Genomic DNA, 16,398 nt, shown 5'->3' on the forward strand with positions numbered 1-16,398 from the left:
TAATTTTACATATTTCTAGGTAACTGTTAATACTTAGGAGTAGTGACCAATTAATGCTCTATATTATAGTTGACACAATAAGTGGTATTGAGGAAGCCCAGTAAATTCCTATACCAGCAAGTACAGCTTTTGGCTTTTTGATGGAAACAGACCTCCTTGTCATCGATAAGTCTGGCATTTGTAAACATCTAATATCATCCCAGCCCAGTTCCTGGAGGTACTGCAATATCAGGTTGATGCCTGGAGTGGACAGAGCCTGCTCCAGAAACCCACTTAATAGTGAACATGTGATTTTTACGGAGTTAGATGACTGTTCAGTCCCTATAGTTCTGGAAATGGGCCTTTGCTAACTCAGAGTTCTGTATTGTTAAATGAGGAAGAGCACTGGCCTGACAGATGTGCAGGTGTGGGGGTGTTTGTAGTCTCTTGGCTGCCATGTTGTGTGCTTGGGTGTGTTATGGTCAGATGGTGCCCTCTTGTGGCACCTGTGGAAGACCTTGTAGTTCAGCCATAGAAACTTGACCTTCTAGAGAGTGAGACCATTTCCAGATTCCCAGTTTAAAAAAACAACAATATTTACTTGGTTTGTTGATCTGATTTCAGTTGAAATTTTTTTTAAGCTTTGAACAGATGCATTCTCTCAGTCCCTATTTAAGTGTTCTTTGGTTTCGACATGTCGCAGCTGTATTTCACAAACCCAAATCTTGGTGGAAGCCAAGAAATTAGCCCTGCACAGACAGAGGTGGGTGGGATAGGGAATAAACCAAGTGAGGCCAGGGGACCTGAAGACTTAACTCTCTGGGTACCACAACTTGCAGTTCGTCCTCTCCTCCAGTGATGTGGGGACGTATCTGTAAAATCCTCTGCGCCTGTGAAACTAATTAGTATACTATATTAAAATGTTTAGTACATTGAGAGCATTTTTATATTCCCTCAGTCACTGTAGAAATATATCGCCATGTAGAATGTGCTACAGTAGCATTAATGAGTCATCTCAGTGTCTGGTTTGTTAAAGTGATCTTTTAATTTTTGTACTTAATGTGGCCATAAGAGTAGAGTAGGATTAACTATTTAAGTTTGTACCTTTTGTTTGAAAATAAATGATACATAAGAGTAGGGCTTTACCTCTTTGTTGGCAGGTTTTTCTTGAATGAAAATGCTTGTGTCAAAAATTCAAACTTTTCTTCCGTCCCCTGCCCCTCTTTCAGTTCTAGGTCTCGTTCCAGATCATATTCTCCAGCTCATAACAGAGAGAGAAATCACCCAAGAGTATATCAGAATCGAGATTTCCGAGGTCACAACAGAGGCTATAGAAGGCCCTATTATTTCCGTGGGCGCAACAGAGGCTTTTATCCATGGGGCCAGTATAACCGAGGAGGCTATGGAAACTACCGCTCAAATTGGCAGAATTACCGGCAAGCATACAGTCCTCGTCGGGGCCGTTCCCGATCCCGGTCTCCAAAGAGAAGGTCCCCATCACCAAGGTCCAGGAGCCACTCCAGAAACTCCGATAAGTCTTCCTCTGATAGGTCAAGGCGTTCCTCGTCCTCTCGCTCTTCCTCCAACCACAGCCGAGTTGAATCTTCTAAGCGCAAGTCTGCGAAGGAGAAAAAGTCCTCTTCTAAGGATAGCCGGCCGTCCCAGGCTGCTGGTGATAACCAGGGAGATGAGGCCAAGGAGCAGCCATTCTCTGGAGGCACCTCTCAAGACCCAAAAGCATCTGAGAGCTCAAAGCCGTGGCCAGATGCCACCACATACAGTGCTGGTTCTGCATCACGGGCCTCAGGGGTGTCTGAGCTGAGTCCCCGGGAGCGAAGCCCAGCTCTCAAAAGCCCCCTCCAGTCTGTGGTGGTGAGGCGGCGATCACCTCGTCCTAGCCCTGTGCCAAAACCTAGCCCTCCACTTTCCAGCACATCCCAGATGGGCTCAACTCTGCAGAGTGGTGCTGGGTACCAGGGTGGGACTCACCAAGGTCAGTTTGACCATGGCTCAGGGTCCTTGAGCCCATCCAAAAAGAGTCCTGTGGGTAAGAGTCCACCAGCCACTGGCTCAACATATGGCTCATCTCAGAAGGAGGAGGCTGGTGCTCCAGGAGGAGCAGCTTATACAAAGAGGCAAGTACCTCATTTTCCCCTTTCTGTTTTTATCTCACCAGCTGGCAATTTAGTTGTAATATGATCCTTAGAGCTCTGATTAATAGTAATACGGTAATTCCCATTTCCTAAAGTTTCGTTTCGCCAGTTTGAAAGCATCATCCAAGGAAACCTTTAGCTTAACTCTGGTTTTCCTACCTTCCTGAATTTGTATTGCAGCACAAATTCTAGATTACTCTGCAATGATGTTTTCACATTTAAAGTTTGCCTTGGATTCTACCAGTGTAAGCCAGAGAACAGTAGAGATTTGTGGGTCAGCTATCAAAAAAATGTGGTCTTTACCAAAATGAATGGCTATTGGCGCTGTTAGACCCTCTAAGATCCACCTATGATCGATCTGCACCCGCCCATCATGATGAAGAGCTGCACCCTCCCACCCTGCAGTTGAGGAGACTGGGCAGAATGGGAAAGTCCAAGGCTTAGTCCAGGAAGACCTTGTTATAAAAGCACAAGGTGGGTGTATATTCCAGTAGAAGCCAAGCGGGCTGCATGTTAGGAGAGGACATAATAGCGCTTCTGTTTTTCTACCCTGAGGGACACGGTGAGTTGGAGCATGAGTCTTTGTTTTGTGTGGTTGTATGCATTGGGATGGCAGAAACGTAACAGGGAAGTTGCATTGGGACCACGTTGTCAAGAGGGACCTACGGAGCAGGTGCCCCTCCTGCCCCCAACTCCCCCTTTTTCTCTTATTAGCTTTTTCTTTGATGCCCTGCTGTCCCTTTGGTTCCTTTTTTGGTTCTTTTTTTTTTTTTTTTGCCATATTAATGCAACTGTAATTTGATTAGACTTTTTCCATAAATGGTACAGATAAGATGTTCAGAACCTGTACTTCCCAGCCTTCAGTAAGTCTGCTTTAAAATACAGGTTTTGTTCCTTGCCAGGACTGTGAATCTTATTAGAACACTTGGGCATGAACTCTGCTTTTCCATAAGAATTGAGTGGGATGAATTTTGCCCCCTCCCCCAATTAACATGTATTTTGTTTTTATTTGTGTTCACAGTATATTTCATACTTAGGTCTTCTAGGTGACTTGAAGCAAATTTGAAGTCTCTTTTGAGACTTGTATTTCCAAATGTGAGTTGTATAAAAGCAAAACAGTCCAAGGTTGAACATTCTATGTTAACTTTGCTGAAAGCAGATTTTAAGTGACTTGAGTGAAGGTTGGATAAGACCTTAATTTTTTTTTTCCTAGACCGCTTACAGGTAAGTAGGTTTTTGTTTTTTAGTATCCTAAAAATTGCCTTTGCTATTTTCTTTTTGCTTGTTTTTGTAATATACAACTCCACAGAACATTTATTTATCTTTTAAATGGTAAGTTCATAAACCTGTGAAGAGCAGTTTTTCAGAAATTACCAAAAAAGTAATCAAGACACCTTTGGCAACACTGGAATCCACAAGTCATGCTTGTTAGAGAGTCAAAAACCTAAGACCATAATGGTGCTGTTTTATTTTGGATCAGGTGGTTTAAGTCTCTTGTGTGTCTCCCTTGTGTTTTCATAACTAGGTATCTAGATGAACAGAAGACAGAAAATGGAAAAGATAAGGAACAGAAACAAACAAATACTGACAAAGAGAAAATGAAAGAGAAAGGGAGCTTCTCTGATGCGGGATTGGGTGATGCAAAAATGAAATCTGATTCATTTGCTCCCAAAACTGATACTGAGAAGCCTTTTCGGGGTAGCCAGTCTCCCAAAAGGTATAAGCTTCGAGATGACTTTGAGAAGAAGATGGCTGACTTCCACAAGGAGGAGATGGACGATCAAGATAAAGACAAGGCTAAAGGAAGGAAGGAATCTGAGTTTGATGATGAACCCAAATTCATGTCGAAAGTCATAGCAGGTGCAAGCAAAAACCAGGAGGAGGAGAAGTCAGGCAAATGGGAGGGCCTGGTGTACGCACCTCCAGGGAAGGAAAAGCAGAGAAAGACGGAGGAGTTGGAGGAGGAATCCTTTTCAGAGAGATCCAAAAAGGAGGAGCGAGGAGGATCCAAGAGAAGCGAAAGTGGGCACAGGGGATTTGTGCCTGAAAAGAATTTCCGAGTGACTGCATACAAAGCAGTCCAGGAGAAGAGCTCTTCGCCTCCCCCAAGAAAGACTTCTGAGAGCCGAGAGAAGCTAGGAGCCAAAGGAGACTTTCCCACAGGGAAGTCTTCCTTTTCTATCACCCGAGAGGCCCAAGTCAATGTCCGGATGGACTCTTTCGATGAGGACCTTGCAAGGTGAGATGTAGTCCATCTTGATCCTCAGGGCTTTAGCCTAACCTCTCTCCATAAGGTTGTTCTAGAACGAGGACAAACCCCTCTTTTATTTCTCCCACTGTCTCATTTTCAGTGTGAATGCTCTTGTGTCTCCCTGTTTTCGTGGGAGAAGTGTGCATCACAGAGTAATCGCGTGTTTGGGGCAGTCTCGCGAAGCGTCTTTAGTCTGGAGTGGCTGTCTGTCGTAGTGCTGGGTCGCCTCTGCTTCTCTCCTGCACTGCATTCATCACATCATACACCCTCTCCCCATTCCACTCCTGTCCATTGTCTTCCTAATGTGCTGAGGGTGTCTTTGCCTGTGGAACCATGCAGGATCCATTTTTTCATTCTTAGCTAAGTCACAATGTGTATTACATCAGGCCTTCATCAAATAATATAATGGTTTGAAAGTTGGGGCTGGGGTGCAGGGTTTGAGAACTTCAGGAAAGAGTTCTGAGGCCCAGGCTGCTTTTCACCTGGTGTGAAAGTTGCACAGCCAGTTGGAAGTCTGCTGAGCAGTCTAGCCACATCCCACTCTTGCTGCATTGTGTCACTTTACTGAGTGGCCCTGTAAGATTCCTTACTGTTTGTCATGCATTAAAATCAGCAGAGACCACCCCACCACCACCACCACCACCACCACCTCCAGAACAGAATCACTGAGGTTTTATCCTTCATCCTGCCCATTTGTTTCTATTAAACTCCAAGGGATGAAATGCCCTTTTTCCACAGTTACGTGCCTTGAGGTTCTTTGTACTTTGCTAGGAATTTAAAAAGGAACTTTGCAGATAAATTCACTTCTCTCAAAAGTATGCTTGCATTTTTAGGACTTAAATGTTCTGACTTTCTATGTATCTTATTACATTGGGCCACCCTGTGTTTATTTTTCAGACCCAGTGGCTTATTGGCTCAGGAACGAAAGCTTTGTCGGGATCTAGTTCATAGCAACAAAAAGGAGCAGGAATTTCGATCCATTTTCCAGCACATACAGTCAGCTCAGTCTCAGCGGAGCCCCTCAGAGCTGTTTGCCCAGCATATAGTGACCATCGTTCACCATGTTAAAGGTGAGTCCTGACCCCAGCCTGCTCAGGTTCCCTTTCTACATGCTTAGCTTCCTAACAAGCAGAAGGATGAGACATGAGGGAGTCTGTTGGGGACCTTTATCTCATCGATAGGGCCTTTAAACCTAGGGGCTGGTTTGAAGGAAATGTCTCCTAGGGATAAATTTCCATGTTCTGATCAGAAAGCTGAACATTGTGAAAGTACTAGTAATAACCTGGGATCCTGAGGCTAGGTGAAATCCTTCATGTGAAGATTTAAATTGCTTGAAAAGGGGGAGTATGGAAAGTGGCTTTCCCAGCCCATCTGATTTGTCCTGTCTTAATATGTAGATACCTCTAGCAGCATCTTATAGAACTTGTCCCACATTATTCTGCCATCTTCTGGGCAAATGGAGGTGGATAGACTGAGGAATGTGATCTAGAAGCTGGGTTTGGGCCAGTTACAGTTTGATCTGAAACTGGAACTTAGGGGGAGTTGGTGCTCTTGATACATAGAATAGCACTTTGTATCCGTGTCCTACCATGGCAGTCCAGTGCTTAACATTGGATTGTCTCTGAACCAGCTAATTTTCCTTACTTTTCACAGTATGTTTGTTATATGGATTTGGCCAGTTCATTCACATATCTGTGGCTGCAGTTTCATCCATGCAGAGGGATTTGAATGTTGGGTCTCCCTTTAACAGCCTGACATATTTTTCTTTGATTCTCCACAGAGCATCACTTTGGGTCCTCCGGAATGACATTGCATGAACGCTTTACTAAATATCTAAAGAGAGGAAGTGAACAGGAGGCAGCTAAAAACAAGAAAAGCCCAGAGATTCACAGGTGAGGACCTTGGCCTACACTGGAGGTGATCATAAAAGACTGCTCAAGGAGAATCGCTCAGTTGTGTCTGACTCTTTGTGACCTCATGGACTCTACAGTCCTTGGAATTCTCCAGGCCAGAATACTGAAATGGGTAGCCTTTCCCTTCTCCAGGGGATCTTCCAAACCCAGGGATTGAACCGGGGTCTCCAGCATTGCAGGTGGATTCCTTACCAACTGAGCTATGAGGGAAGCCCAAAAGACTGCTCACCAGAGAATAAACTTGTCTTGTTTTTGCCACTTGTTAGGTATAATAGCAGAATTTAAGGTAACGCTCTCCATAGTCTAGGATAGTAGTGATTTGTAGTGGAAAGGGCGTGCTTTGATTACCATGTTTCTCCTTTTGGGCCTGAGCAAAACAGCCCTTTTTGATTTAAAAGAACCCTTGAGTTCTTGAGAGTTGCAGGAGCAGTTTGCAAATGATAACCCAAGGTCACGGTGAGCTTTCTTTACATAAAGTAAATGTTTCTTGAAGCATCCCATGTATTTCATATATTGGTTCTTCCTTTGGGAGAATCTGCAGCAAGTGGGGGATGAAGATAGAAGAACTTACAGAATTATGTCAAAGGGTTTAAAAAGCCCAGAGGTTTAAACATCTGGTTGTGGGATTTATTCAGCAAATAGGGACTTTGTCTAGAAATGTAGTTGGCCTTAAACTTCGATTGAACCTTTGCAGTAGGTAAGAGGAACATGTTTGAGTTAGTCTTGGATTTAGGGTCTTTGGGGATGTGTGTCACGCCAGGCACTCGTTTCTCACTTAGACTTTATCATATTGGTGAATAATGGACCATTATATTTCAGTTCCCAAGGTGAAAACTGCTTTTTGAAGTTAGCAGGGCATAGATAGTCTCGATGTGAATTTAAGATTATAAGTAAGGCTATAGGTGAGTTTTCTTGACCGTACGATACTGGATGGAATATGAAGTTCCTTCTGTTTGGGTTTGGAAAGTTGGGAGAGAGAAAGTGTGTGTGTGTACATGTGCGTGTGTGCCTGTGCATACATTGCTATGGGAGAGTGTAAGTATATAAACAAACAAGGTAAGTATAATAAAAAGGAATGCCTGTGTTTCTGCTACTTCACTTATGAACTAAAACGCTATATTCACACTATGGAATGTTAAGCAACTTTTGTGTTTATAATTTTAGGAGGATAGACATTTCCCCCAGTACATTCAGAAAACATGGTTTGGCTCATGATGAAATGAAAAGTCCCCGGGAACCTGGCTACAAGGTGAACTGTTGCTTTGATCAGTAATTCCAACAAAATGAGTGCGTTGGGCATGAACTTGTCAGAAATGTGTTTGTTTAAATTACTCTCTACTTAAGTTTGTGTTTTTCTTTTAAGGATGGGCATAATTCTAAAAATGAACTACAAAGGGTTAATTTTTATTAAATGTATCAACAACCTTTGTGAAGTGGTTAGAATATGGTAAATGACCCCAAAGTCTATTGAGGTGAGCTTGAGAAAAAAAAGAGAGGAGTTTTGGAACAAGTGCCCATGATGAGAGAAGAAACTTTTTGTGATATTTTTCTGCTTGTAAGTATTATCAAATCAACTATATACATGCACTATTTCCAACCATGATTTCAAAAAGACATGCATGTCAGAGGAGAGTGAAGTTTTCATATCTTAACTGAATAGACTGTTTTAAGCGGCTAGTCCAGATTTTTTTCCTAACATTGTGCCATATCTATCATCTGTTGATTACTGTTACTTTAAAGCTAAACATTGCTTTGATAGCCCAGCTACATGTATAATGATGTGCACGTAAACACTGTTATTAAGAGATTAAAGCTTGTGTGCAGTCTGTTACTAGAAGTACTAGATTTGGGTTCTTAAAAATCTTAGTATTTATTGACAATCAGTTCCCACATAGGGACCCTATAGAGATTAGATTGAAATTTAATTCCTATGGAGATGACTCTTCCAATGTTGCTGAAACTGTTTCTAAAAATAGTAATTTTCAAGTTTTCCAAATAGGTTTGTCTTGTTGGTTGAATGTGATGAGAGGCACTCTTGCACAGTCTGTCTTCTCTCCCATTCCCCCTTTCCTCCAAGTACCCACCAGCTTGGCACTAACCATGTGAAACACAGGGTTTTGAAACATCGGGAGAAATGTCATCCTCTCTGCCCCACAAAGCCTATTCATAGAGATGCTCTGTGCACTAAGGGAACTGCAGCTGTACTGCTCTCTTTTTTGGTCTTTGGAGGGTGCAGAGGCCCCATTTCCTTCTCAAAAGAAAAGCATGCAATAAAATAAACCAAGTTACCACCTACCCTTCTTGTCAATTAAAACTTCATTATTTCAACAAAAAGCTTAGTTGTGTAAGTGAATGTTAATACAGAGTGAACTGCTCATCCCTTCCTCTTTTTAGAGAGGTTTGTTGTTGGTTGTTTGTGTTTTGGTCGCACCACACAGCTTGTGTGGTCTTAGTTCCCCGAGCAGGGCTTGACCCACACCCCCTGCAGTGAAAGCACAGTCTTAACCACTGGTCTGCCAGAGAAGTCCCTAGGGAGGTTTTGCTTCCACGAGACAAATCTTAGTGTATAATATGCCTGAAAACACCTTGCTCCTCTGCTTTCACTGAGTTTCTCAAGAGCTGTTGAAAGCCCTTTGCCTGATAGTTTAGGGTAGGAGGCCGCTGTTGTTGCTGGGCTCACTCTGTCTCTGCACCACATACTGTGATAGGTTACACTTGTAGAAAGTTAGTGAGAAAATGTTTTCTCATTTTTCTTTTCAAAATAAACTTTGACTTGGTATTGTCAACTTTATGAATTCTTTATTATAGTTTTCGATATGCCTTCTCTAGAGAAATCTATTGATATAAATAACATTTTGGAAGGCTTGGACTCAGTACTGAGAGGTAATTCCAAATAGAGGATAGGTCCAGGGTAGCTGCCACAGTGTAGGTAGGGGAATGATGACAGCATTTCCACTCCTACTGGTGACTAAGCCTAAGCCAGCCTAACCAAACACCTTCCAGAGTTAATTTAGGCCTTCTCAGCTTTTCAGCTAGCCAAAGTCATTGCTGGACCACAGAGGGAAATAGTGAAGTGTGTGTGTGTGTGTTTGTGTGTGTGTGTGTGTTTGTATGTGTATGTATGTAGCATACGCAGAAGGTTATCATCATTATTCTAGAGAATTGGTTTGGGCTCTCTAGGGATCCTCATGAAGTGACTTGGTGGAACATCCTGTATCCCTCCCGAGTTGGGCGAGGTGCCTCATATTCCCAGTGCTTCCTCTGTACCACTCCATTGGAATAGAAACCACAGTTTGTGGGGTGGTTGAGTTTGTAGTCCTGAATCCCAAAAACCTTAATTTTGATTTCTCTTGGCAGGCTGAGGGAAAATACAAAGATGATCCTGTTGATCTCCGCCTTGATATTGAACGTCGTAAAAAACATAAAGAGAGAGATCTTAAACGAGGTAAATCAAGAGAATCAGTGGATTCCCGAGACTCAAGCCACTCAAGGGAGCGATCAGCTGAGAAAACAGAGAAAACTCATAAAGGATCAAAGAAGCAGAAGTACGTAAACCCTGGTCTGTTGCCTCATTCAGCCTCCTGAGTGGACTCCTTTGTCTGCCCCTCATCAGGCTCTACGGCAGACCGTGCACACTGGAGAACAGTTAGGGACGATTTTGCGTAGTTTCTTTTAACTGTCAGTTAAGTTCCCTAGATTAAAAATAGAACTTTTGAATGAAAATGGACATAATCCTTGTCCAAAGGAGGCCTCCTGGGAGACAGGCAGTTGATTTGGCTATAGGGACAGTGTGGAGAATCATGGGAATTTCTTTTGCTTTTGTTTTGGACATGTTCTTTGACATGTCCTTTCTCATCACAAATCATCTTGCGAAGGTTAGATTTTAAAGTATTTTATTTTTAAAACATTTTATGTTTTAAAATGGCTCAAAGTTGTTTTCAAGTAAAAACTGTTTGGCCAGAGAAACAGGGCAGAACTAGATAGGACAAGCTTGTTGATCTTAAATGCCTTTTAAACTAGTTTCACAGGCACTTCCAAGAGAGGTGTTCCAAATATTCTTTAAACAAAGGTAGCATTGTTGAACTTCATAAGGCAGCATTTATGCCAAGGTCTTGTCTCTATTTACATTTTTGAACGTTCCATGACTTTTCAGTCATGCGCATTAAAAGTTGCAGAATTGAAACCCCACGCCTTCCTGTGGGAAGGAGCACTGCTTTGTGTTCCTGAACTTTGGCTGGCAAGCACTTTCATATCCATATTTTGATAACAATCCTTCAAAATAAGCGAGACAGTTAGTAGACTATCCCTTTTGCCTGTTTGAAAGAAAAGTAAGCTCATATCTTCTGTTTTTCTTTGTCTACCCTTCCACTCAGTTAACATATGCATTATGAGCCCTAACAGCTTTCAGGGCTATCCACAGATAGAGGACCTGATCATCCTCAACAGGAAATGGAAGCTGGTGTACAGTAGTCTTCTCTGGTGGAAAGGGAGTAGGACCCTTCAGGCCTTTCAGGCCTGGACTTGGATTATTGATCCTGATTTGTTTCCCTGGGACATGTGCCACTGCCTCTGACTTGCTGTGTAACCTTAATCAAGTTTCTTGCAACTCTAGTATTTTGTGATTGGGGCAAGAAGAAAAATGGTAATTCTGCCATTGTTTTCACTGTATGCAAAAACTCTTTCTCATATGATTGAAGAATTGCATACCAGGATCACACAACTAATAAAAGGCTGTGTTGGGACTCAAATCAGGATTTTGGAGTTTTATTTTTGAAAATCTCTTGAAATAGTGCTGATTTCTAGGAGTCAAACATTTGAGTTACAAGAATCCGATGAGAATAACTTAGAGCCAGTAGGATTCAAATATTTGTCTTTGATCTTCTCAAATGTTTGGGGGTTGGGGTAGCTGTGGGGGTGGGGGGGTTGGCAAGGTGCTTTTCATAATGGAGGAGGGTAATGATAGGTTACTAACACTTGGCTGGCTTCTCCCTGTAAGTCCTGTACTCCTGGGAGCTGGCTGTTTTGCCACCTTAGAGGTGGCTGATACCCTCCTCCACTACCACATGGCAGAACTGGCCCCAACCTCGAGTACGTATACAGTGACTCACTGTATTACTCTGTCTAATTTGCCCCTGCTCTGTAATTTCCTCCAGATGAAGGGACGGATGGGAAATAACTCTAGGAAGAGTTCCGCCAGATCCTAGGCTTAATGACCTAAACCTGTTTGAGCGCAGTGGAAAGTGGGAAGAGTACAGTGGTTTGTGGAGTATTGGTATAATTAGTGCTAGGTTTGAATCCAAATCTACCTAGTTCTATCACCTGTACTTCCTGTCTCTAAGATGGGGAAAATAGTACTGAAATCATAATTGCCATTTACTATATGCGTGCTGTGTCAGTGTAGAGTGTTTAAGCACATTGTTTTTTCGATCTTTAGAACAGCCTCCCAAGACAGGTCGTAGTCTTGCATGAGAAATAAAGCTAACATAAAGTTGAAACAGATGGTAATGTAAAGGCTCGCCTAGCACCAGACCCTCTCTGGCTCTCATGACAGTGTGTGTCTCCTTTTGTCTTTCCAGTTCATGCACGCGTATTAGACTGAGCTTCCAGAGGCCATGCATGGACTGTTTTGTCCCTCCTCCTGTATGTGTGTGTCCCATGTTTATCACAGGCTCAGACATAGATATGTCAGTGAACATGGCTGAGAGAATTGGGAGGAAGCTCCCCAGTTCCCTGGGTGGGTGTGTTGAGGGTGAGTTGGTTTTCCGGGTTGTCTTCAGTGTTCTCATCACAGACACTCTTGATTGCCCTGTGCTCCTTACTCACGAGCCCGCAGACAAGGACTGTACCCAGAGGCTGCTTGTGTGTCCACAGGAAGCACCGGAGAGCGCGAGACCGGTCCAGGTCGTCGTCGTCCTCCTCCCAGTCGTCCCACTCCTACAAAGCAGAGGAGTACACGGAAGAGCCCGAGGAGAGGGAGGAGAGCACCACGGGCTTCGACAAGTCAAGGCTGGGGACCAAAGACTTCGTGGGCCCAAGTGAGAGAGGAGGCAGAGCTCGAGGAACCTTTGTAAGACTCTGCCCCCGCCCTTTCTTTAAGCCCTTTCTCCTGCTAATTCTAATTATGTGCTTATCAGAACATTTATTTTGTTGCCCTTGATACAGGTGATTAGGTCAGTAGACCCTAGAATCTGTGGTTTCCCATTCCCCAGGCTTTCCATTTTTAATTTTTTTTTTTTTTTCCCTGTTCATAATCACTTACCCAGAAAGCCTCTTAGGGCTTCTGGTCTGAAATTCCTCACTTGTTTTAACTCTTGCTGTATGTAGGAAGGCCCTTATGGCATTGTCCCCTGTCTGGGTTATAGACTTGAGATAAACAGAAAGGGAATAGGTAAAAACCAGTTAACCAACATATTGACTAGAGGACAGCAGGAAAGTATTTGAATAGAAGACAAGGAGTTGTTTTTCTCCATTCCTTACATGGGCCCTTTGTTCCTTTCCCCGTTTATTGCCATAGCAGTTTCGAGCCAGAGGAAGAGGCTGGGGCAGAGGCAACTATTCTGGTAACAACAACAACAGCAGCAACAATGATTTTCAGAAGAGAAGCCGGGAGGAGGAATGGGACCCCGAGTACACACCCAAAAGCAAGAAGTACTACTTGGTATGTGTTGGGATAACCAGGAAGGGCGAAGGGGCCTTTGACATACACAGTAGCTGGCAGTGAGGCTTTGATTGATTTTTCCAGAACTGTGTGCAGGTATGGCACTGGTTATGTGTGTACTTGTGGGCTGGTAGAGTTCTGGCAAGATGACTGTTCTCTAGAGGCAGTCCTGACCTTGAAAGTGTTATCTAAGATGTTTATGGATTCCAGGATAAGCAGGAAAGGTTGCTCTTGCCTTTTTGTCTGTTTTTACTGCTCACCCACCCTAAGCTTCCCTTCAGCCTTTACAAGAGATAGAACTATCACCTTCCCCAGAGGCGGCAGTTCCACCTTGTCACGCCCTTGGACAATATGGGTAGGAAAGACAGTTCTCTTTTTGAGGGAGGGCACCTGTCTCCAGAATGAAATACCACTGGAGCTGGGCTCTTATAGGCTGAATTACTTGGCCAGTGAGAGAGCTCTATTGCTGTGCTGTGTTAACAGCAGGCTCAGGTCCAAGCAGATGTGACTTGACTGTTGTAATAACCAAGGTAATCTTGCTGCTGAGTCTGATCACCCATGAGGATTGGCCTGGAAATAGGAAGCTGGGAAGCAGGTTGCTGTATAAATCACTGTGCATAGCCAACTTCACTTTTCTGGGGCTTCTAGAAGCTACTCTGATACTCCGAGAGGACTCTTGAACCTATATCTAGGAAAATGTTGGCTAGATTGGGCCCAGGATAGGTATTGGAGTGGGGCTGTTTAGGGGAAGGATGAAAGGCCGTACCCTATCTGTCCCTGAAGAAGCATTGCCAACCAGATTCATTTAGGCTAGTGAAAAAGCAGCTGGCCCTTTAGCTGAACTAACCCCTCAGGAGCCTTAGGTACTACTTGTGTGGGTGGAGGGTTCAGATTCTTTGAAGTCATGGGGCTGATGGGGTGACAGTGACTTTTCAAAATCCTTTCTCATTCATTCTTTCATTGGTTCCCTCCTTCTTTCTCATGAGATCATCAGAACAGGGATTGAGTTAAAGGTTTTGTTTTTTTTCTACTCTGCCACACTGCCTTCTTGCATAAAACTGAGAAAGGAGGAAAGATACGAGACAGGAGGCTGGGTTCTGGCCTTGCCTTTGCCAGTACTGGTCTGAGACCATGAGCCATTTGCCCTTGGTCTCACTGCCTATTCTGGGCTGAGGGGAGGCTTGGGAGAGCTGGATAAGACTCCCAGCTGTGTGTGTGTTCTGTGTTGCTTCCTGTCTTAGCTTACAGACAACTCTGATCAGAAAGAGTTGCATGTTTGGGGGTGATTGGCTTACACCTGCGTGCCCCCCCCGCCCCCGCCCCGAGAGAATGTGTTCTAAATAATATGGAGTTACTTAAAGTTCCCCTGGCTGTTTTCTCATCTGCATAGTGGAGGGTTGATAATGATAGGGTAGGGTAAATGTGAAGATTAAATGAGATAATGTAAGAAAAGGTCTTTGAAGATTTTATCATCATCATCATTACAATGCCTAAACGACTGCCTTAGAATTCAAGGAACTGAACTGAATATTCTCTTAGATCTGAATCAGTAGCATTTTTCCAGTGGGGACAGGGAGGAGGACAGGACATAGGTTCGTTTGGGAAAGTCACATTTGGGTAGGTGCAGAGGAGAGGCTGCTCTTGTTTACTCTGGCATTGATGACAGTTTTCCTTTTCTTTTAAGCATGATGACCGTGAAGGCGAAGGCAGTGAGAAGTGGGTGAGCCGGGGCCGGGGCCGAGGAGCCTTCCCTCGCGGTCGAGGCCGGTTCATGTTCCGGAAATCCAGCACCAGCCCCAAGTGGGCCCATGACAAGTTCAGTGGGGAGGAAGGGGAGATTGAAGACGATGAGAGTGGGACAGAGAACCGAGAAGAGAAGGACAATTTGCAGCCAACAACTGAGTAGCGGCCACTCTTGCTGGGAGCCCCTGCCCGAGGGAGAGAGGCGCCAGGAGACGGCTGGTGAGGAGCTAAACAGAGGAGCCTCAAGAAGATTCTGAAAATCCCACCCCTACCCCCCACCAGCCATGCAAAGTATCCTACAACTGCCGAAGAGCATCCTGGCGTCCCACCAGACAGAGGCAGCTGGCCTGGGGTCAGGCCCAGCTCTTGAGCAGAACACACCATGTTGGGCTTTAGCTACGTGTTTCTTGTTTATTGTTGGTGTGTGGGGTGGGGGCTGGGGTAGGGAGGGCAGAGCGATAACTTGGATTTTGGTTTGTTCCCTGTTAGAAACCAACAGTTTTATTCTTTATTTCATTTCATTTGGAGCTGAGGACTAATTTGATTTTCAGTCTCTTTATCCTTATTTTAAAAGCCCCCTTTTTTATTTTTTAGGCATATATAGTAACATTAGCAGAAAGATTTAATTTGGGCAACTTTGATTCTTAAAAGAGAAAACAAAGCATGTGAATAAATATTGATGTGTTCACCTCAGTTTGGGACCAAACTGCGTGGGTCTTTGTAAAACTTGGTTTTGTATGTCGAGGAGGAGTTCAAGGCCTTTCTGACCACCTTGTGTTCCCCTTTTCTGCGCAACCATGTATCATGTGGTGTTGCTCCTAACCACACCCCATGTGCGCACCTCCCCTCCCCCCAGTATTTTCTGATTTCTTGTGGGCTGGGCTTCCCCTTCTCCACCAGCAGCTCCAGTATCCCAAACTTTGTAGTCCTGCTGATCCTCTCAGCAACAGGGGTGGAAACTGGATGGCAGTTTCTGGTCTGTTTTCTAAGAAACTTCTGACTTCTATTATCTTTACAAATATAAGATGAGAAAATAATTTTTTCAATATTTTTTATTAATCTTTTTATAAAATGAAAAGTAACTCCTATGATCGATTAAGGAAGGTGGTTATGGCTGGGTGGTTTGTGGGGGTTTTTTGTTTTGTGTTTTTTTCTTTCCCCCTTTTTTTTTTTTTAAACCTTAAGCTTTAAGTTGAAACATTCTCCGATGTTTGGGGGGAAAACATCCTCTTAAAATTGGTCCTTGTGCTTGCCTTCTGGGGAGGCGGTCCTGAGCAGGTGAATCATATGGCATTTATGCATATGTTATATGCGGACTGCACCCACCTCTTCCCCCCCAACCTTTGCCTCCTGGGTTGTTATGCTACTTTCCCCTTACTTTGCTACATTTCTATAGTTAAGTTGGTTTTACTTGAATGATTCATGTTTGGGGGGGGGGGATGAAAATACCCTTAAAATTTGTTTCAACTCCTCCTGCAAATAAAAAAATAAATGAAGTGGCAGATGCAAATGGCTCTGGTCATTGTCACCCTGAGTGGGTGTGGGTGGGTGTGGTGGGGGCAGGTGGTGGATGTCCCCCATAGCAACTTCAGGGAACCAGAAAGATGAAATGTCTGCGGGGCTGGGCCCAGACTCTTGCAGCCCCATCCCCTCCAGCTGCACACAAGATTGTTCTGGGAGGAGCCTCAGCCAATCTGTGTT

General features: G+C 43.9%; 1 protein-coding gene across 25 annotated transcripts in view; it reads left to right on the forward strand.

Moving 5' to 3' along the window:
* The window catches only part of THRAP3 (thyroid hormone receptor associated protein 3), an 81,905-nt gene extending 65,698 nt beyond the window's left edge, over nt 1-16,207 (forward strand). For 14 of the 25 annotated variants that reach the window (XM_042245549.2, XM_060419660.1, XM_060419869.1 and 11 more), the window contains 9 exons: nt 1,209-2,114; nt 3,658-4,371; nt 5,281-5,453; nt 6,164-6,275; nt 7,461-7,545; nt 9,654-9,841; nt 12,168-12,363; nt 12,811-12,954; nt 14,639-16,207. In XM_042245549.2, the coding sequence (XP_042101483.1) occupies nt 1,209-2,114; nt 3,658-4,371; nt 5,281-5,453; nt 6,164-6,275; nt 7,461-7,545; nt 9,654-9,841; nt 12,168-12,363; nt 12,811-12,954; nt 14,639-14,860 (2,740 nt within the window). In that variant the 3' untranslated portion in view covers nt 14,861-16,207. The remainder of the gene's footprint in view (nt 1-1,208; nt 2,115-3,657; nt 4,372-5,280; nt 5,454-6,163; nt 6,276-7,460; nt 7,546-9,653; nt 9,842-12,167; nt 12,364-12,810; nt 12,955-14,638) is intronic. The other 11 variants (XM_060393348.1, XM_060419923.1, XM_060393426.1 and 8 more) reach the window with 1 other exon arrangement.
* Nucleotides 16,208-16,398: the final 191 nt, after the last annotated feature.

This window comes from Ovis aries, chromosome 1 (genome assembly GCF_016772045.2).
Source record: "Ovis aries strain OAR_USU_Benz2616 breed Rambouillet chromosome 1, ARS-UI_Ramb_v3.0, whole genome shotgun sequence".
Lineage (NCBI taxonomy): Eukaryota > Metazoa > Chordata > Mammalia > Artiodactyla > Bovidae > Ovis > Ovis aries.